The sequence below is a fragment of the Equus quagga genome, chromosome 15 (genome assembly GCF_021613505.1).
Source record: "Equus quagga isolate Etosha38 chromosome 15, UCLA_HA_Equagga_1.0, whole genome shotgun sequence".
In the NCBI taxonomy this organism is placed as follows: domain Eukaryota; kingdom Metazoa; phylum Chordata; class Mammalia; order Perissodactyla; family Equidae; genus Equus; species Equus quagga.
The window spans coordinates 28,730,721-28,752,262 of NC_060281.1; the positions used below are offsets into that span (position 1 = coordinate 28,730,721).

Here is a 21,542-nt window from a genome sequence, read left to right on the forward strand (position 1 = left end):
AGTACAGATATGACGAAGTCACATCTGAATTGTTTCTGGAATTCAGCTTGGGGTCACTGCTGGCTTGAGAAGGGCTATTTGAAAACAAAACATTCCATCAGCATCAGGAGGGACTAGCTCTTCACAGTTATTCCGAAACATTATGTTATTTAAAACATCACCCTGGGAGAAAAAGGTATAATTTATTTCATCAGCTGATACAAACTGGAACAATATCCAGATCTCAACTAGGAAGAGAAGGTAGTTTGGACTTTGGAAGCAAAAGAAAATCAAATCAAAAGAAGAATTGGTTTTAAAAAAATCAACATTAGACGAAAATATCAAAGAAATAAAACATAAGACATGATATTAAAAACACATGAAACTGAACTGTACACTTAAAAACGGTTATAATGGTAAATTTTGTCACGTGAATTTACAACAATAAAAAAATTGGTTGGAAAAAAACCACATGCAGACACATAAAATCTCCAAGAACAATACCAAATTCCCACTGGACAAATAAGGTTACAATATGAATTCACACAAGCAAAAAACACTAACAGTAAAAAACAACACAAAAAAAGGTTCACTCTCATTAGTAGCTAAAGAACAAGAAAGAATGATGATATTATGCTTATTGAATTACCAAAAATCAAAGTAAAATTATTAACATCCAACGGACAATGAGATACCACCATACGCCTATTAGAATAGCCAAAATCCAAAACGCTGACACCACCAAAAGCTGGCAAGGATGTGGAGGAACATTCATTGCTGGTGGGAATGCAACATGGTACAGCAAAATGGTACTTTGGAAGACAGTTTGGCAGTTTCTTACAAAGCTAAACATATTCTTACCATATGATCCAGCAACCCTACTCATAGGTCTTTATCCAAATGTGTTGAAAACTTAAGTCCACAGAAAAACCTGCACAGGGGATGTTTATAGCAGCTTTATTCATAATTGCCAAAAACTGGAAGCAACCAAGACGTCCTTCAATAAACAAACTGTGGCACATCCATACAATGGAATATTATTCAGCGATAAGAAGAAATCAGCTACTAAGTTATGAAAAGACACAGAGGAACCTTAAATGCATTTTGCCAAGTGAAAGAAGCTAATCTGAAGAGGCTACATACAGTATAATTCCAACTATATGACATTCTGGAAAAGGCAAAACTATAGAGACAGTAAAAATATCAGTGGTTGCTAAGGGTGAAAGGGGAGGGGAAGAAGAACGAACAGGTGGAGCACAGGGCATTTTTAGGGCAGTGAAAGAGGCTATTCTGTATGATACTGTAATGGTGGATACCTGACATTTTGCATTTGTCAAAACTCACAGAATGTACAACACCAAGAGTCAACCCTAATGTAAACTATGGACTTTAGTTACTAATAATACATCAATATTGATTTGTCAATTGTAGCAAATATACCACACCAATGCAAGATGTTAATAACAGGAGAAACTGGGAACTGAGTTGAGGGGGAGAATATACAGGAATTCTCTGTATTGTACTGTCCAATTTTTTTCTGTAAACCTACAACTTCTCTAACAAATAAAGTCTGTCAATAAAAAAAATAAAAAATGCAACTATTGACGTTGGCAAGACCATGGGGGAGGCACATCATGCACTGCTGACCAGTACTAGAGGTTGCTCCAAGCTCTCCGGAGAACAATCCATCAATGTCTAACACCACAGGGAAAGGTTCAGGATCTGAGATCTAATAACCTCATCTTCATAACTCATCCCACAAAAAGAACGTACAGAATACAAGAGCTATAGCACAGGATGCTTGTTTAAACGTCTTAAGACAAGAACATTTGGATTAACGGAGGAGGGTTAACAAATTAACACTAAATGAAAAAAGACATAAGGTTGAACACCCATCTAGTTCCAACTGACAGAAATCTAAACTCCAAGTGAGATGCGGGCAGAAGAAGCCAAAAAGAACTGAACGTGAACAGTTGTGCTAAAAGGAAGGGGTACAACGTTTAAAAAAATAAAGTTGCCAAAATGAAAAGACACCAGCATGAAGCTGAGAGGTAGCTCTCCAGTGGGCACCAAACCTGTTTGCCTGGTTGCTGGCTCCTCCCGCTCACGGTGTTCTTTTATCCTCCTGCAGCCTTCCTACTACTACCTGCACCTCATCCCTCCTGGGTCCCACGAAGAAAGACATCTATCCCTCCTCTCATTCACGCCAGTCTAAGTGCTGAGGCAGGGAACTTCTTCCCCCAGGATTTTCCTTCCTGTCTTCTAACCACCAGAGGTCCAGTTATGTCTTTTGGATATATTGTTAAATGCGATATTCTTCAAACTGGGCTGTATTGTGCTTTGTGTGTCTTGTGGAATACAGTGTCATGGTGGGGCCCCATGATTCAGTATCCTACATTGATCTTTAAATAATCCATATATTCTTAACTCAAAGCATTGTGCGTGAGGTTGTGGGGAAAGAGGCACAGTCTTACGTTGTTGGTGGGAATAAACATTGGTGCAAGCTCTATGTAAGGCAATTTGGCAGCATCAATCAAAATTACAAATGTACATACCAGCCAACCCAGCAATTTCATGTCTAGTCTACAGGCAGATGTACATGTGTAAAAACGGCACAGTCCAAGGTTATTCATGGCATCCCTGTACGTAATAATAGCAAAAAATTAGAAATAGCATAAATATCTACCAATACAGAACTTCCATACTATGTAGACATAAATAAATGATGAAAATCCTTACATACTGAGATGGGAAGATCTCCAAACTATATTAAACAAAAATGGCAAGGTATAAAACAGTGCCTTTTGTATGCTGCCATTGGCATAAAAAAATCTGTGGAAAGACAGTCAAGAAATTACTAACCGGGGTGGAAGCCTGTGGAAGGATAACTGAGTGACCAAGGCACTGCGATGGAAGGGTTGACTTTTGTGCATCTTTTATACTTAAAAAAAAAAAAATTAAGCCTTTTGAATTTATTACCTATATAAAAATAAATGAATAAAAAAATAAAGTTTAAAAGCATGCTGTGCACTCCTTTTGTTGGCTACAGGAATACCTTTCTCTATTCACAAGGCATGGCGAGTCCAGTGCTGATAGGATAGATTCCATGATGTTACAAGGTTGCAGAAAAACCACATTTGAAAACTTAGCTTCACAAATCACAGATGCCATTCTGGAGTATATCATCTGGAAAGCTGATCAAGCTGAGCACGAGGCAACAGCAAATCTATCATGACCTGAAGACATGCTGGCTCCAACATGTGTCCCCAGCCTGGTCACCAGGGTGGGTTAGCTGAAGTGATGGCTGAGCGGGGGCTGCCTTTCTCCCTTACTCTTTCTGTGGCCTTAGGACAGTACTTCCTAGGTTGAGAGGATGATCTTCTCAGAGAGACGAACCCTGGTCTTGGGTACCCCTGCCACACTCTCCACATCTAAGCCTCAGGTCAGTTTACAATCCCAAGGAGCCCCCAGTTCCTTGGGTCTTACCTTAATTGCCTGGGTCTTATGCTTTATCAACTAATATCAAAGCAGAAGGGAATTCCAACAAATGAAGTTATGCAGTGAGAAACAGTACCAAGCTAACAGTTATAGCTCAGCTTCCCAGAGATGAACCACTTTCTGAGGGCAGACTCGGAGCAAGTGTTTACCCGGAAGCACTAGAAGTGTTCTGACTTCCAGCTGGTGAGTCCAACATGCCGTGAGGCTTTGAACGTCGCACCCAACACCACAGACGTTTCCAATTCTGAACGATAAGTGAGGAGCTTGAGTAGGCCCTGCACATCTACCAGCAAAACAAAGACGACTGCATAGGATTTGTGGGCCTTCACACGGATGCTCACATTTCTACACCTTGACTGACAGCCCCCAGGGCAAGAGGCATCTGAGGTTTTGTCGTAGCTTAGGGCCACCAGTTAAAGACAATGGCTTCAGCTGCACTTCGATTTGTATCTGTTTTTTTCCCTCACCAGGACAAAATTCCCCATCCTGTTAAGTGAAAGATGCTAATGACACATCCACTCTAAACTAATTTTGTGGGTGACCTATCAGTTAAGAGGGGCTATACCTTGTATTCCTGTTTAGCTGGTCAGACACAGTCCTTACAATATATATAAACACAGAAATCTAAATGACACAAGGATAAACATAACAGAGTGACTGTGCTTCCAGATGCAGTGAAGGGATTACTCTGCCACGGCATGTTTTCCCTGAACTTGACTCTTTTGGGGGAAACTAACACACTCCTACTTTCTGTTATACTGCTTATAATTTAAGTTCCTGGAAAGCATGCATTTTAGCTTAGTCAGCACCTGACAAAGACTGTGCCCACAGATACTAAATAAATAATACCATTATGTCACATAGCTAACTGAGCTCTTTAGCTCAAATTTGAATGCTAAATCAGCTCCATTTATTGTGAATTAAATCTAACTGAAACTCCAAAGACCAGATTTGAAACCCTTCATCTACTACAGAACTGTGAGCTCCTTCAGAGAAGTTCCTAGCAGAGTAGTAAATGTTGAGTGAAAGAATGAAGGAGGGAAGGAACTGAGTCTCATCACCCCAACTCTTCCCCCAGCCCCAGCTAGGATGACATTTTTTCCTCACTTGGAATTCCATCTTGCCTCATCTCTGACATCCATATTCACTGTTTTTTCCCAGACTCAGGTCAAGAAAAAGCTCTCCCTGGCTACAGTCACACCAGACCACCAGAATCCAGGCTGTTCCTGTTGAACCTAGCAGTGAAGCTATGCCAGGTGGCTCACCTGTAGTGTCTGGGCACAGAGGCATCTTCTCCATCATTGTATCCTCTGTGTCCAGCACAGCACCCCACCCATGGCAGGCACTCACTGGGTATTACTTTAACAAAGGAAGGAAGAAAAGAATCTTACCACCAACACCGCTACCCCATGTAGAGCTGAGCAGTTTCCAAAATGCTCTCAGACATAAAGATATATTATCTTGTAAACTCTAAGCACTAATTCATCCACTCTCACAATGGGAGGGGCTGAGAAGACAGCTAGTTTCTAGTCTAAAGCAGTCATTTTGCAGATGAAGATACAGAGGCCAGAGCTGCCCGAGGAGTCCCAAAGGATCATACAGCTACCTGGTGGCAGAGTCAGGCCACACTCCTGAACCGCTAGTGTTCTTCCTACCATACTCCTTTGTCTCTTACCCAGTAATAGCGTTCTTTCAGTTCCCAGGAGAGCAGAAATTTACTCATGTCTAACAGACTTGTATATCCAGCTGCTTACTCAACATCTCCATGTCCAAAAAACAACTCAAACTCAACATATTCAAAAGTGAACTCCTTATCTTCCCCTTCTCACAACCTGCCCCTCCTCCAGGCTCCCTCATTTGAGGAAATGGGAACGCCATCCTTCGGTTGCTCAGGCCAAAAATGAGGGAGCCATCCTCAACTTCTCTGTTTCTTTCACATGCCACATCCAATCCAGCAGCAAGTCCTATTGGCTCCTCTTTCAAAATACATCCAGAATCCAACCACTTCTTACGCTTCCACTGCTTTACTTTGGGGCCAAGCCACCAAGTTCTCTTGCCTGGACTATTGTAGTAGCCTACCAGCCAGTTTCCCTTCTTCCACTCTTGCGCCCTATGGTTTATTCTCAACACAGCAGCCAGAATGATCCTTTATGTCAGATCATGTCACTTATCTGCCTACAACCCTCCCATGGCTCCCATCTTCATAATTCAAAATAAAATCCAGTGGCCTATAAGGCCCAACACGATCTGCCACCAACCCACTCCCACCCCACATCTGCTGTTTCCCCTCCCTCACCCTACTGTGCGCTGGTGTTTCTCAAATATATGAGGCATACTCCTGCCTTAGGGCCTTTGTACCTGCTGTTCCCTTTGACCAGAATACACTTCCCTCAGATATACACTCGGCTCACCCTTAAATTCTTTCAGGTCTTTGCTCAAATGTCACCTTTTCAGTGAGAATTTCCTTGGCTATCCTATTTAAAATCTAACCCTGACTGCTGGTACTCTCTATCTCCCTTCTCCGCTTAATTTTCTCAATACATATTTTACTTGTTTATGTGTTTATTGTATGTCTCTCCCTCATCCACTCCCCCAACAGGTGTGCTCCTTAAGTCCTAGAACTTTGTTTTATTCACAGTTCTATCCCCAGGTACTACAGAAGTACCTGGCCTCTAGCAGAGGGTCATCGAACATTTGTGGAATGAATGAATGAGTGTATGAATGAACATCCATCCCTTTAGGATCTCCCAGTAAGCTGAAGGCTTTAGACCAGAAGGGGAAGACTCTACTTGAGCTCTGGTCTCTCCTTCACCTCCCCTACTACCTTACATTCTCAGGTCCAGTCCAGCCCTTTACCACCAGAAACCACCCCTGGGCTGGGAAGCAGGGAAGGACCAGGGCAATAGGTGCTTGTTGCCAGGACATTACTATTCCCAGGCCACCAGGTACAGAATTCTGCAGGGTGCTGATTTTCTTATTTAGCATCCTGTTATCTCACAAACAGAAGAGGTCAGAGATAGGTTAGGACTAAATATACTACTTAACCTAGATAATAGTACTGACTCAGTAACGGCAGCTCATTTGCTTTGAGGTGTTTGCCAAGGAAGCGTGCCAAATTTGTACTTGTTCATCTAGTCGTCTTTTTTTAAAAAAAAACCCACTTTTTATTATGGATTTCAAACATACAGAAAAGTAGAAAGAATAGTATAATGAACCCCATGAACACATTACCCAACTTCAACAACCACCAACATTTTGCCAGTTTGGTTTCCTCTATTCTCTGACTGTCTCTGCAACCCCCCCTAAACATTTCACCTACCTGTTTTCTTGAGAACTGGTCTATGTGTGACAGACCCTGGGCTTGTTACCACCGTATTCTAGCAACTGAGTAAACCAATCTCTCTCACCTTACAGCAATACAGTAAAAACAAGCATTTACGCCCATTCCCCGGCTTGAGCAATGACTGAAAAAGGAAGTGTCTAAACTCCAGACTGTTTAAATCAAAGGACTTGCCCATTATCACGTTTGGAGGGATTTGGGGAGAGGGTTGTTGTGGCTACAAAATTAATGTAGACGTGAGATGTTTTCACTTGTTTGTATCTGATGCAGAATTTCTGAATGAGTTCATTCAATCCCATAAGTACTGACGACCTGCTAAATATGAGGGACAGGATTAAGATGACAGAAGATAAAGAAAACCCAGCCTCTGTTCTCAAGGAAATCATAGTGAGGATGGGTGTTGGGTGAGAAAAGTACACACATAACTAAGATACAAGGCAGAATATGTTCTGTGCCCTAAGAAAGATTAAACAAGCCTAAGGCAAAAGCTCCTTTTCAAAAACCAACCCATGGAATTTGTAGACCCCAGGATTTACCTCTTTCTTAACTCTAGTTTTTATTCTGTTGTATTTATTGCTGCATAGCCAATAAGTACACTATAGGAGACCTGGGAATTTGGTGACCTACAGAATAGACTTTTGGATGTGGATCTTTAACGTCACATTTTGCTACTCACCATCCAGTCTTCCGGTGGGAGGGGACTGGAAAAGTTCTCCCAAAGCTTGGAAAACAATGAGGCTAATTCAATGCCAGCAGAAGCTGACACTCAAAGCATGCTACCCTGAGGGCATATACAGCGAGCAGCCTCATAAACAGGATAGGATAGGATCGTGGGAGTGTGTCAAGGAGACATGGCTAAACTGATTCAGAGGGATTTCCAAGGTCTCTTTCCTTGTACCTAAAGGACTGTGATCTATTATCAGAACTTCCCAGAGAAGAGCACAGCTCTTTGGACAAACCAATGGGGCCAATGAGGTTTGGTTGGACACTGCTGTGTGTGAAGGAAGGAGTGCTAGGAGTGGCAGGGTCATTCATGTGGCCCTGGAGTCGGATGCACAGGAAAATGGAAGGGGCAGATGTGGGATGGAAGGGAGGCTTACATCATAATCAATGTTATCAAGATTGATGAGCTGAGGATGGCTGGGAGAAAAATAAGAGGAAGGCAAGAAAAAGCCACCGTGAGAACGGATGGGGATACAGGAAGAGGGAAAAGGTGAGAGATGATTCCAGTTTGAAAAGGAGATCACTGATGAAAATGAGAAAGATACCATGAGATCCGGGAATCTGAAAGGCAGGCTCTCACAGGATATTTGACAGGGTGTGAAGACGAGGGATCCTAGAATGAGAGGGTGTATAGGTTATGAAGGATGGGTTCACACTGGGATGGAAGGGGCTCATTTCACTGAAGCTGGGTGAAGGAGGTCACCAGATGAAGGGCTAATTAGATGAAGGTTTTAGGTAACAGGATATTACTACCTGAAGAGGGTAGACGGGAGGCAGCTAGAATACTGAAAAAAGACTGAAAATAGAAACAAATCATAGGAGGAAAGACTACTGGGCTGGAGGGTTTTAGTATTTGAATTCCTGGTAGTAAGGGAATTAACAGTATCAGAGAATTTGGGATAAAGTGCCAGTGATGGGGGAGACAACTTAGGGTGAGTGAGGGCTTGGAGCTCCAAGGACTCATAGGGTGAGAGGATGTCTGGACAAAGGACAAAGAGAGGTATTAATGTGCAGAGGTGTCAGGGAACGTGGAGTGAAAAGCCATGAACAATGGGTTGAGGAAGACACCAAGCCATGGGACAGGGGGTAACAGAAACCTTGGGAGTCATGGCATGAGTTGATGTTGAGCTTAGGAATTATTAGAAAATAAGGAACAAGGGGCTGAGGGTGACCTGGAAAAGTAGGTAGGTTTGGGGGAAAGAGAGGTAATGGAGCAAGTGGGTTTTAAAGACTGTAGGTTCAAATCCCAGCTGTGCCACTTATCTGTGTGAGTTTCCGGTTCTTCATTTACTAAAAACCAAACCAAAACCAAACAAAAATGGGAAAGGTGATAACAATCACTTCTTGGGGTTGTTAAGTAAATTTAATTTATACACATAAAGCTTGGCATACAGTAGGTGCTTGGCAGCAAGTAACTAAAGAAATATCAGGGTCAAGAATCAGAGAAGTGAGGAGGCCACAGCAGAGATAAGAAGATGGGGATCCCAAGAGCTCAGTGGTAGAAAGGTAACGCGAAGTATAGGCCTTGTGTTTATTGTCTGTTGAATCCCTAGCACCCAGGACAGAGCAAGAGCTCTGGGAGCTTCTTAGCTTATACCTAAAGGCTCCCGGGGGCCATGCATGGTGCCAAGTGCTTTGCAGGCATTATCTCAGGCACTACTATTATCCTTGCTTAGCAGAGATGGAGACTGAGGATTCAGATAGGCTAAATGGTATACCTAAGGTGCCACAGCTGACGGGCCAGAATCATTCTAGAACTCAGGTCTCTTATCACATCAACGCCTTGAGCTGAAGTGCTCTACTACACTGTTTTGCAAACATGTTAACTGATGAGGAGTGATCAAGGGAAATAGGTATAGACTATTAACAGTGTAGGGCGTCATGGGAGTGAGGGAATAAGGTTCACGAAGCAAGTGGACGCTTGGGTGAGGTTATGAGAGTAAACCTCCAGGGCGGGGTACATAAATGATTGCAAACAAGCATTTTCTTGACTGAGAATTACAGAACTTCACAGCTGGAAGGAAACTCTAAGATCATTTAACCCAATCTGTCATAATACAAATGAGAAATTGAGGTCCAGAGTGAGGAAGGGACTTCTCCCAGGTTCCCAAAGCACAACGGTGGCAGAGCTGGGACTTGAATTTGGGACCACAGGCTCAATCCAGAATTCTTTGATGCCTCCAACTATTACTACTTCATATTCACCTTTTTATCTTTCTGGGCATGGTGCTAGGGCACTTTTAAGTCAGGTGTTGATTCACACTGGGGTGTAGAGAGGAATGTCAGAGGGGGTGATTTTAGGATGAAGGGGCTGCATGGAATGAAGATCATGAAGTTACAAGGGCAAAGAAGGGATTATCAGATATTGAAGGTTATGTAGAAGATGACTGGGTGGGAAACTACTGGAGTAGGGCTTAGGAGTTACCAGGAAAGGTTTGAGGGGAGTCACCAAGTTTCTGGAGGTACACAGGGTAGAAGTGGAGGAGTTACCAGACCGGTGGGATCACTGAGAAGGTTTGGGGGTCACCAAGGAGGGGTGTTGGGATCCAGAGTCCGTGAGTAACTGGATTAGAACTGAGGGAGTCACTAGGTTGGTGGGTCCCTGGGCAGCGCTTGGGAAACTCCTGGGTTGGTAGAACCAATGAATAAGAATTGAGGGTTACCTGTGAGGTCTTAGGATCAGGGGGCGGGGTGGGGAGGGGGTCACAGAGGTGGAGGCGGGCGCAGTCAAGGGGTGGGATTTGGGGGTTATGGGGGAGGAGTCGCAGGGCGGAACGGAGGGGCAGGGATGGGGGCCGGGACCCGGGGTGGGGGAGGGGTCAGGCCGCCGTCCAGCCGTCCGGCCGCTGGGCTAGGGCCGGAGGAGGGTGGGCACGCCGGGCTCGGGACCTTCCCGGGGCCCTGCGCCCGCCCGGCCTCCCACCTGGGCACGGTGGACCCGCTTTTCCCGCAGCCACCAACCTGACAGCCCCCGAGGGCGACTCCGCCGACAGACCGCCATGCACCGGGCCCCGCCACCAGCGCAGGCCCCGCAACCCGCCTGCGCCATAGCCCGCCCGCCCGCGCGCAGCTTGCCTCGCGCGATATCCAGGTTCCAGGGCCGCCGCACTTTCCTCTCCTCTCGGCGCGCCTCTCCCGGGCCCCGGAACCCGTATACAAAATACAGGGCACGCTCCACCCCGCACCCCGAGTCGCAGCGGCCGCCGTCCTACTTATCCTGGTTCCCGGGCCCCGGGAGCCCGGGCGGCCGGGCTCTGAACGGCGCCCCTCAGCTCCCGGCCCGGGTGACGCAGGGCCCGCGAGGCCGAGCGCCCGGGGAGGGCGTGATGACGTCACGACGCCCCGGTCAGGGCCTGGGCGCGGCTCGCGGGCCGGGTGGTCGCTATAGCAATGAGAAGCCGCCACCTGTGCCGCCCAGGGACTCCGTCCACCTGAGGCCTGAGGCGGGAGCGAGGAGGAGCCCGAGGCCCCGTTGTCGGCGGCCTGCGGGCCAGAAGGTGCGCTTCAGGAGCCGGGGAGGACAGGAGGAGCGCCCGCCCTGGGCCTGCGGAGCCTCTCCTCGGGGCTCAGCCCGCGGGCGGCCCCCTGCGCCCTACGCGCCCCAAGCGCTTCACCGTGCGCGGTCCGCAGACGCTGCCTGCGATCTTCGAGCCAACCCCCTGAAGGCAGCACTGGCAGGTATTAATAGCTCCTTATTGGCAAGGACGACCTCGAGACGCCGTGAGGGACTTGCCTCTTGAGGGAGGGCGCCCTGACGGTCCTCTGGGGTTCTCTCCCTCGCATCCCCTCGTCAGCCCCACCCCCAGCCTCAAAACCAGCGACTCCCCCGTGGTAGGCTGGCTTCGGGGTGGACAAACCAAGCCCTTTCTTTCACTAGTTCTCCCTTCCCGCCGGGGAGGCGCTACGAATGGGGCTTTTCAGAAACCTAAGGGAAAATTGAAAGAGAGTGAGCTTTTTGGTAAAAAGTTAAAAATAAGTAAGGAGAGGCGTTAGACAGAGAACTGATATAGATTGCCTCTTATGAGAGGAATTAGGTGAGAAACTTTCCCCTCTATCCTTTCAGACTTTCACTAGTTTCTTTTGTATCCTCCCCCTCAAAAAACAATTTAACTGGAAAAAAAAATTTAAAAAGGAAGTGTCCTGATAAACTAGAAACATCTACAAAGTACTGGGTTTGGGGGCCTGTGGTTGCTAAAGGTGCTTAACTGGGAGCACTGATGTCCTGTTCCTCTTCTTGCATGCCTGAAGAGCTCAACCAGAAAGCCCCCTTTCAATTTTAGATATCCCCTCTTCCCCATCTTTTTGTTTTGGCACGACATTTCCACAGGCGGGACTGGGGCCAGAGATCTCATCAGGTTCTCAGTGTAGGTGGGCACTGACTATTGATGGCCCATTCTTATCGTTAATCATTAATCCTTTGTATACCTCCTGGTATAGAAATAGTGGCCTGGCCACTATGGTGCCCTCTTTCTGTTCCTTTTCGGTGGAAGTTTGAACAGTTATTTTATATAGATACAGAGAGAGGATAAGTAGCTGGTTCTGTAGCATAAATTGGTTAGAGACAGAGCAGGGAATAGAACTCAGGTTGTCCTAGTTTGTCCCCCCACCACCTTGTTCTGTAATACAAAATACATCTGTCCTTTCTCACATTCCTTGCAGATCCTAATCTGGCTAATCACCTCTCCCATTACACAGTTAGCAAAAACTCTAGGAAACCAGTGTCTGAATTTGAAGTGATAAGATTCTGATGGTGGGTAATTTCAGATACTCAGGAGAACTGATGAGGAAGATATTTTGGAGTAGAGGATTGAAGATTGTTTCTAGCAGCTTCTTCTCTGCCTTCGAGCCCCACCCCCACAATATACCAAATAGGTTAGTAGTCTTCAGACTTTTTTTTTTTTGAGGAAGATTAGCCCTGAGCTAACATCTGCTGCCAATCTTCCTCTTTTTGCTGAGGAAGACTGGCCCTGAGCTGACATCCACTCCCATCTTCCTCTATTTTATATGTGGGACGCCTACCCCAGCATGGCTTGCCAAGCAGTGCCATGTCCGCATCCGGGATCCAAACCGGTGAACTCCAGGCCGCCGAGAAGCAGAACGTGCGAACTTAACTGCTGTGCCACTGGGCCGGCCCCCAGACCTTTTTTTTAAATAGACTCCATAACAGAATTTTAAAGAACTATGTACCCCCTTGTTCAAGTTTAAGTTGATATCTAAATTTTCCATCATAAATTTAAATACTTATAGAGGATATAATTTCTGACATTGTAAATTTTGACATTTTAAACTAAAACCATTACATTACTATTAAATGTATCCATTAGACCCAAATACCGTAATATTTGACGCCCATGGTCATCCATTTAAAAATATATGAGCAAGCTCTGCTTTAACAGAAATTTTATATGGTTCCCTTTCTTGAACTCCTAATTCCATTCACTTCCCCTACAGAACTTTATCCTAATTAGTATATTTGTATGCTTTAAAGTCTTTTATTGATCACTGTCACACTTCTTTGCAACAAAAATGAGTATAAATTTAAGCTTATTGTCTGTAACCACTGGCTTTAATTGTTAAAAAGTTTTCTAAACTGAATTGTCATTACAGTTGTTACTAGTACACAATTATTAAAAACCAGAAATATATTACGCATTTTTATAACTTCTTCAACCTAAAAAGTACAATTTTTATTGAAAATGCATCTCTCAAGGAGAAGAATGGTGTTTCTCCTCAGTTAGTTCAGGTATTTATGGATGATTATTACCTAATTGTAGGAGATAAGGTGCAATGTCAATTCTCTCTTTTTTATTTTTATAGACATAAGCATTGAGAAACCTGGTTCACATAGTAATTGGGGAAGGAAGAGATTTCCTCAAGTGTTTGTAGTACTTCTAAATTATATGCCAATAATCTCAAAGTGTCCTATTACCAAATACTATTATGTTCTATCAAATAGAGTTCACCTTTAATTTTATTCAAAGCAAAGAATTGGAAACGACTGAACTTGCAAAAGGGTTTGTTATCTAGTCGTTAAAGTCTTAGTTTCAGTCTTATAAAAATGATTGTTAATTATCTGTTAACTTTTCACTCAGAGACACCTTGTTAATCAGATATTGATTTTCATACTCTTTGCCAATACAATTGTTTGATAAAGTTCTTTTATCATTACATGTTTTCAGGATCTTTTTGTTAAAATACTGAACTGCAGTTTCACTTCAGTATGGAAAACACCTGCCATTTATGTAATTAGTAAAGTCAGTCTCCATTTCAAAGCAATCAGCCAAATCAGACTTACTTTCTGTCAGGAAAAAGTCTGACTTTATTTTTCAATTCAAATAAATATATTAATATTCATTTAAAATAGTATAAAAATCACTGGGAAGTAAATTATTAACTTTAGCTTATAAAATAGGTTACTAAAACTCAATCATGATTAAAATTATATGCATCTAATATTACTATAAAAATTGTAAAAACAAGATAGTACTGTTTCTCATTATATACTTTGAAATAGTGCCATAAAATGTATAGCTAAATCCATTAGTTAATTTATTAAGTGAGAAGTAGGATAGAAGGCATTATCCCCTTGGCAAACGTGGGTATGTGCTTGTGTTGAACACTGATGTTAGACTTTTGGGAACATTAACTAAGAATCACGTATAAAAACCAGAAGTAACTCCAATAGTTTTGTTAGACTTCATGATCAAATTTTCTGTTATGTATTTAACAACAAAGAATGGTATATTTACTAGGAAATAATGGGTTGAGCAGCTAACAATTTCATTTTTTGCTAGTAGGAGGTAGAAAATAGTAAACACTTTATAAGATGAAATAAAAGGACTGATTGTAATGGGAATATTTTGATATGAAGGGAAAAAACAACCTCCTTCTTCCCTGGGTTTTTACATCCTGGGCCACGCATCAAGATTCAGTGTAGTTGAGGGATATGCCTTTATTTTGTAAAGCAGGACAAGGACGATGGTGAAAGAGGGGGTAAAACGGAGAGTGTGCATGAATATGCTGGCTGGCTCTCAAACAGATTACTTTTAGGGAAGATTTCTTATAGAAGTTGAGGGTCTGGAAATTTATTCCCTTACAACTCTCCTCGGATTGATTTCCTTGTCCTCATACCCCTTGGAAAGTCATCACATACCCTTGGAAAATCCCCATTTTAAAGACTGCTTGATATAGGCAGACCCATACTCCACTGGCTGACTATACATTGTTCTGGGACATCATTGCAAGTGTCCTAGGAAGAAGGCATAAGACTTATTTTTGGAATAGAAAAGGGTTAAGAGAGAAGTCAGAGAGGATAGCCCCAAGTTGGTGTAGTTGTAATGGTCCTGGATATGATCCTTAGCTTTGCAGTTCTAGAAAATGATTTTGTCAGTCCACACCAAGGTGTTCATGTTTTGTCACAGTAAATCAAACTCACAAGAATTTAATGTATAAAAGAATGCCGGTGAATTGATTTATACTCGTAGCCACCAAGTAGACTGGATTCTGTCTCTTCTTGGGAAATCTATGTGGAAAGATCAGCTGTACTGTAATCAGAATCTCACATAAGGCTGTGGCTCTTGGGCATGGCTATTGTTATCAAGCTATGATAGCCTGATGCACGATGCGTGGCACATAAGAGGAGCTCAGTAATTGTGGAACGAATGCACCTATCTCCTTTATGGATGCTAAAGGGGAAGTTCAGGATTCTGGTAGGCCAACCCAACATATCTTTTGATCAGGTAGATTTTTTCCTTGTTCCTCTTAAATGGCTATATCATGTAAATATTAAATTCCATAAAATTTCATGTCATGGAATTATTTAATTGCAACAATTAAGTTTTATCTATCATCTCTGAGCCTAGAAATTGGGACCGTTCATTTATAAGAGATTGGAGATTGCTTTCCCGTGCCGCATAGTGGTAATGGTGGTAGTGGCTGAATGATCTACATTTCGGAATTGTTTGGTGGCCAAGAGTGTACTGCATAAAAAGAACAACCTTGGGTGACTCTCAGTGCTGGTGCTTTGCTAGAGGTGAGACATTTTAACTAGGGAGGTGTCTGAGCCACCTGGGGCCTGGCTAGATTTTGGGAATTGTACCCTGGTGAGGAGAAACAATACCCTAAATTTCTCCCACTCTTTAGGTCCCCTTCAGGGGATAATTCTTGATACTGCTTTTAAAAATCGACAGAGACAAGCCTTTTCAAATTCTAAAATCACTAGGAATAAGATGGATAAATTTGGATAAATCCTATTTGTCTCCTCAAAGCTTTCTCCAGCTCTAGGATAAGCTATTAAGACAGAGGAAAAGATGCCAGGCTAAGGAGTTTCATTCAGTATTTTAATAATAATAATAATAATAAAAAAGACAATACAAAATCCAAACATTTCTTTTTACAAGTTCAGATACATTTTTTTCCCCAAGTGCAAAATACTCTATGAACTGCATCATTTACTGTTTATTGTTGATTGAGTAGGAGATGCTTACTATATCGGCAGCAGTGGAAGGCAGATATAAATACAACATTTTGAGATTTCTTCTGCATTAAAAAAAAAGAAAGCCTCCCACATGGTAATGATTATTCTCTGAAACTTCAGTTCAACTCATGCAGAAGAATAAAGTTTTCAGTTTGTCCAAACTGCTACAATCTGTGTTGTCTAGATAAGCTGAAAACAGAACTGGGGGTTCTATTCCCTCTAATCATGTATTTTCTTTAAGGGTTCCTAGTCCAAATAATGACCCAAGGACAGGGTGTGCTACCTTTGAGAGAGGTCAAATTTAGAGATGTCCTTGTGTTGTTTGCTTCCACTTTTCTCTTACTGTGCTTAAGAAAGCAAGCCAAGCAGGTTAACCTTATTTTCTGCTTATGGTCTGTTATACTTTGTCTCCCTTCCCTTAGTTTGAGCCTGTTATGTCGAGGTTAAGCAGCAAATACAAAAGGTTGAATACTCTATAACGTTTTCTGGTATTTTGAGATATGACCTCCTAATCCATTCCAGAGTCACCTCAAACATGCATATGGAGAAGACCTCTCACATATAAAAAGTTTCATTAGGGCCAAAGACCAGTATTGTATTACTCAACTTTCAGCAACAAATCTGAGCCCCCACCACCTCGAACTAACTCAGTCCTGGGGAAGTCAGAGCAGTCACAGCGCAATGTCAACCTCTGGGAATTTGTAGACCTGGGGCATGGCAGCTCCAGTCCAGGCTCTGGTCAGTTTTCTCCTGACTCTGAGAGTTCCCTCAGGAATGGGCCTGGCCTAATAATACAGAAAGAGGGAGGCAGAGAAGTAAAAAGGAATTGCCATGTTGCTGAGGATGTAAGTGCCTTTCTGATATGCATCACTTGGCGCTCAGAGCCCTTGCAGAAATGGCTTCCCATCCCCAAACTCAGATCAGGGCGGGTTTTGTATTAAGATAAATGAGGCCTCACAGTACTGTGGCCCTATAAACACCCGGTCATGCAGAGAAGCCTCTGGGTTGGTTCATGAATGGTTCCCATTTACACCATCTTCCCACTTTCCTACACTGGTAAAAACCTGTTCTTCTGTCTGACTGTAAAGGCCTAGAGAGTCCCTGAGTGTTGACTCCTCATTCAGTCCACTGAACCCCTAGTTTGATGCCCCAGGGCTGGCTTCCTCCATAGGTTCAGCAGCAGCCTTGCCTGGGTTCTTAACCCCCAAATTGGATGACCTAAATTAAACTTGGTGGACATTAGCAGGTCTTCACCTGCTCACCAAGATCTGTCTTGACATCAGTTAAGAAGCCTAGTGGTCTATTTTCCATACTGTGGAAATCATTTGCAGGTCCCAGAAACCATGGAATAAATTGTTGGAGGAAGTGTGTTTATGCATATATATGGGGTGACAGGAAAAGAAGAGAGCAAGGAGAGGTCAGACCCTGAAGGCAAAAATTAGGAAACACTGTTTGGCTTTCTAAGAGAGATGCAAAATGGTAGGGAGAGAGGAGTCAGAAAGTTATCCTAGCTTCTGGTGGAGAATTAGGATGGTCAAAGTTGATTAAAGCAGTTTTCATTGCATTTCCTGGGAAGTGTGGATACTTCTCTTAAAAGACCATTTCCCTGCTGGGAAGCAGACATTTTGTATCTTTACAGTGGAGCCCTCTTTGACCCAGAGACACAAAGGAAGCCAGACCCTCCACCCCCAAAGGCCATGGTGTTGGCTAATGGAGGTCAGGGGATCCAGCTGTGACATTGGCTACCTACTGCCTAAGGCTGTTTTGGCTGGTGAATGCTACTGTTTGGGTTGGGGGGAAGGTCAGACACCTTTCTTTAGTGTTGAATCTCCTGGGGGAGTAGTAGCTTGGGACACTTAGAAGTGAACCCTAAGAATCAATTGGTAACCTTTGATTGGACTACAGTTTTGGGGGAAACTAGGAACAAATGGAAAATAATTTTACAGGCAGCAGTGGATTGAGGGTTGGAGTGTATGCAGGATCTGGGCTTGGGCATGGACTTGATTCTTCTTCCTTTTGAAAAGCAGTAGTTGAGGAAGCTAGGCTTGAAGTCAACTCCAAGAGGGAATGGCGAACAGACAGGGGTAGGCAGAGTGGCCAAGGTCAGGCAAGCAACTTCATGCCTGGATAACTGTCCTATTCTTGGCTCTCACAGCCTTGCCTCTGGCCTCAGGGCCCTGAGTCAGCCCATCCCCATGGGGTTTGTCCTGGTCGTCTTCCGTGTGGATACCAGGGGAAAACAGGATGAAGGCAGGGAAAAGATGGAGGTTTTCCCTACTTGGGGTGGAGAATCACTGACCAATTCCATAGGCCTCTACAATCACAAGGTCCATACTGAATCCATAGAGAGGCATAGGGATGGCAGGATTGGTTTAGCAAACACAGGTCCCTCTCCTTCCTGCTCCATCAAGTCCCCAGAATTACTGTCCTACACATCAAGTGCCTCTGAGCTCAGCCCTGGGTTACCCCAGCAGAGGGCTCTAGAAATCTAGATGGCCACTTGTGGGGGAGTAGGGACAGAGCAGATGCTCCAGCACTCAAGGTTCATGCGATTCAAAATCTTTTTTCTTCCACTCCAAACATACACTCTTCTCTCTTGGGCAGCTATAAATAGGGTTGTTCTAATAGAGGAAAAAGAAACAAAAACAAAAAACAAAACCAGAAAACAAAAACCCCTCCCTTTAGACAACATAGAAAGACTCAAAATGATTGCACTTAGTAGATGTGGACAGGATGGGCAGAAGGCTTGCCAAGTGCACACACATTCCTCTTGCTGCCCATAGCCTGGGGCCAGAGGTAGGTGGCTCTGGGCTGGCTGCAGAGCGGGACCCTCTTTGGTGGAGCCCACAAGCCATCTGGGGCTACAAGGGAAAGACAACTCTGGGGCAAGGCCCAGGCTGGCTTCCAGTCAGCAGCCATGTTTCTTTTAGGACAACACTTCACAAAGGGAATAGGGCTCCCCCAGGGAGCACTCTGGTGGGCGTGAGGGGATGGCTGGGCCAGGGAAGACAAGAAAGGAAAGGGATTAGTGTTTGAGGCTGGCTCCCAATTGTTCTGTAGTCTAGTCCTTTGGATGATACATTTTCTTTTTGTTGTTGTTTTCTTTTTTTTTGGCGATGCTTTAAAACCTGGTTTCTGACCTGCAGAGCCATAGTCTTTCTCTCAGGGAGCGACAGTGGTGCCTTCAACATGGCAATGCCTGCTGTGTTTCTTATTCAGCCAGTGTCCACTAGCCCAGTGGTGTGAGCCTTTTGTAAGCCCTCATGGGTTGGACCTCAGGCAGACATGTGGGGGAAGAAGGAGAGGAGCTCCATAGACAAAAAAGCCGGCTGTGTGGGCGGTCTAGGGCTCAAACCATATGCCCCAGAGGACCAATGCTGGCATTAAGCCTGTAAGTCAAAGCCTTCTTTGGCAGAACTCGGGGCTGTTAGAATCACCCTGGGGGGCAGGGCCAGGGGACATTTTGGCTCCTGACTAGCAAGGCACACCCTAAAATGGCAGAAACCGCTCTTTCCCCTCCCCATTCCGCGCTAGACCCACTTTTTTGTGGGCCTCTAGCACCCTCCAAGCTGATGGGGCCAGGGATGTGAACTGGTAAAATGGACAGTGTTGTTGGGGAGGGGAGGGGGGTACTGTTCCTTCACCCCTCAGGGGGAATAGAGCCAGCACTGAATGGCTTTTCCAGGGAGCATGTAGGAAAAGGAAAACAGTAGAAAGAGAGAGAGAGAGGCAGAGAGAGACAAGGAAACAAAGCTAGAGAGACAGAAAGGGAAAGTGTTTGGTCTATGTAGTGATTTTTTTTTCTCCAAACAGAGAGAGGAGAGAGATTCTCGTCTGAGGGTAGGGACTGCCGGCTCTGAGGGCTAAAGAGTCTGGGGGCTGCAAAACCTGGGTTTTGGGCCTAGGGACACTATTTATAGGGCCTCAGGAAGCTAGAAACTTTGGAGCGGAGCAGCTTGATGAAGGATTTTGGCAGCATCTCCTTGTGCTTCTCTGTGTACTTGAAGTAGTTCTGGGGGTGGGCCAGCACCTCGAAGAAGGCCTTGATGAGCTTCTTGTCCTGCAGAGTATGGCAGGTGGCAACGTCAGCCTCAGTGTCATGGGTGGGAAAGAGGAACACCAGCCTCGACTCTTGATGTCTAATAGGCATACCCTGAGGTGAACTCTGGATTCCCACCCCCACCATCTATTCCTCCTTTAGAATTCTACAACTCAGTCAATGTCAGCTCCATCCCTCCATTGCTCAGGTCCCAATCCTTGGAGCCATCCTTGACTTCTCTCTCTTGCTCACACAACCACAACAAATCCTGTTGATTCTACCTTCAAAATAGATCTAGAGTCTGACCACTTCTCACTGTCTCCACAGCTACCACCATCTCTCACTTGAACTACTGCAATAGACCTACCTGGTCACCATGCTTCTCTCTGCCCTTGTCCCTCTACAGAATGTTCTCCTCTACAGCAGCCAAAGTGTTTGTTTTTAATTAGATCATGCCCTTTTTCTATTCAAAACACTTTTCTGATTTCTTTTATCACTCAGCAAAGCTGAGTCCCTTGCGTGGCCCATAGGCTGAATGTCGTCTGTGCCCTGCTGTCTCTCCTCTATCCCACCTTGACTTTTCCTTACTCTGTGGAGCCACACTGGCCTTCTCAAGGTTCTTGAACATGCCACCCTACTCCCATGGTCCTTATCTTGGAATGCTCCTCTCTTTATCTTCTCTTGGGTAGCCCTTTACCTCATTCAGATCTCTTCTCCTCAGAGGCCTTTCCTGACCACCCTGTTTGAAACAGCAACATGATGTGGAGAGCCTACTAGGTGCCCGGCATTGTGCATTAGGACTCATGTTCTGGCTTCTATGCTAGTTTTCTTTCCATTGCATCAGCGGATTTTTAAAATAACAGATGGGGCTTCCAGCCTCTCATCCCCACTTTAATCAAAACAGTTCTACTACTTTATGCATTGGAGTTCCACAGCACATTTGAAATAAGGGTTCAGATGCTTTAAAAAATGTTTAAAAAGCATTGCTGAAATTATAGTTTTTGCAGTCTCCAAGTTCTGGGAGATTTTTGTCATTTTGTCTCTTATTTTGATAATACAAAAATTATTTTATTAATCATAAAGATAAAACTTTTTTTTTTGCATTGATAATTTATGAAGGATAATACTGTGACTAGGACTATAGTTTCTCAAGCAAGATTTTCTCAGACTGGGATCCACAGACCCAGGAATCTAGTCCATTCTTCAATTTTGGAAACATTTCTTTTCCTTTAAAAGAAGTCTCTACTAAGTTAACTCTGAGAAATGCTGTGCTAGATCTGCTGCTTTTCTGTGGGAGGTGAGGAGGGAGTAACGGAAGGAAGGGCCTTAATGCAAAAGCATCTTTCGGTATCTCATTTTCCCTGTATTTCTCGGTGGAAGAGATAAGGGTCATTTCATCTCCTCATCTCCCTTTTCTCTTCCCCCAAAGTATAAGATAGTGTGGGTGACACTGCAGTGAGATGGGCCTGGGCTCAAACCCCAGCTTT

The 21,542-nt window shown here is 44.2% G+C and overlaps 3 protein-coding genes across 16 annotated transcripts in view; 1 reads left to right on the plus strand and 2 right to left on the minus strand.

Annotated features, from left to right (window-relative positions):
- The window catches only part of ZNF76 (zinc finger protein 76), a 31,728-nt gene extending 20,860 nt beyond the window's left edge, over positions 1 to 10,868 (minus strand). For 2 of the 6 annotated variants that reach the window (XM_046641419.1, XM_046641420.1), the window contains exon 1: positions 10,616 to 10,868. The gene's annotated coding sequence lies outside the window, so the exon portion shown is untranslated. Of the gene's footprint in view, positions 1 to 2,534; positions 2,620 to 10,501 lie in introns of all 6 variants that reach the window. The other 4 variants (XM_046641416.1, XM_046641418.1, XM_046641414.1 and 1 more) reach the window with 4 other exon arrangements.
- Positions 10,869 to 11,000: 132 nt separating this feature from the next.
- TCP11 (t-complex 11) overlaps positions 11,001 to 21,542 on the plus strand; it is a 132,676-nt gene continuing 122,134 nt past the window's right edge. For 3 of the 5 annotated variants that reach the window (XM_046641428.1, XM_046641429.1, XM_046641430.1), the window contains exon 1: positions 11,001 to 11,218. The gene's annotated coding sequence lies outside the window, so the exon portion shown is untranslated. The remainder of the gene's footprint in view (positions 11,219 to 21,542) is intronic. The other 2 variants (XM_046641421.1, XM_046641427.1) reach the window with 1 other exon arrangement.
- The window catches only part of SCUBE3 (signal peptide, CUB domain and EGF like domain containing 3), a 109,226-nt gene continuing 103,589 nt past the window's right edge, over positions 15,906 to 21,542 (minus strand). For all 5 annotated transcript variants that reach the window (XM_046641411.1, XM_046641412.1, XM_046641410.1 and 2 more), the window contains one exon: positions 15,906 to 20,076. In XM_046641411.1, coding sequence (XP_046497367.1) covers positions 19,927 to 20,076 — 150 coding nt within the window. In that variant the 3' untranslated portion in view covers positions 15,906 to 19,926. The remainder of the gene's footprint in view (positions 20,077 to 21,542) is intronic.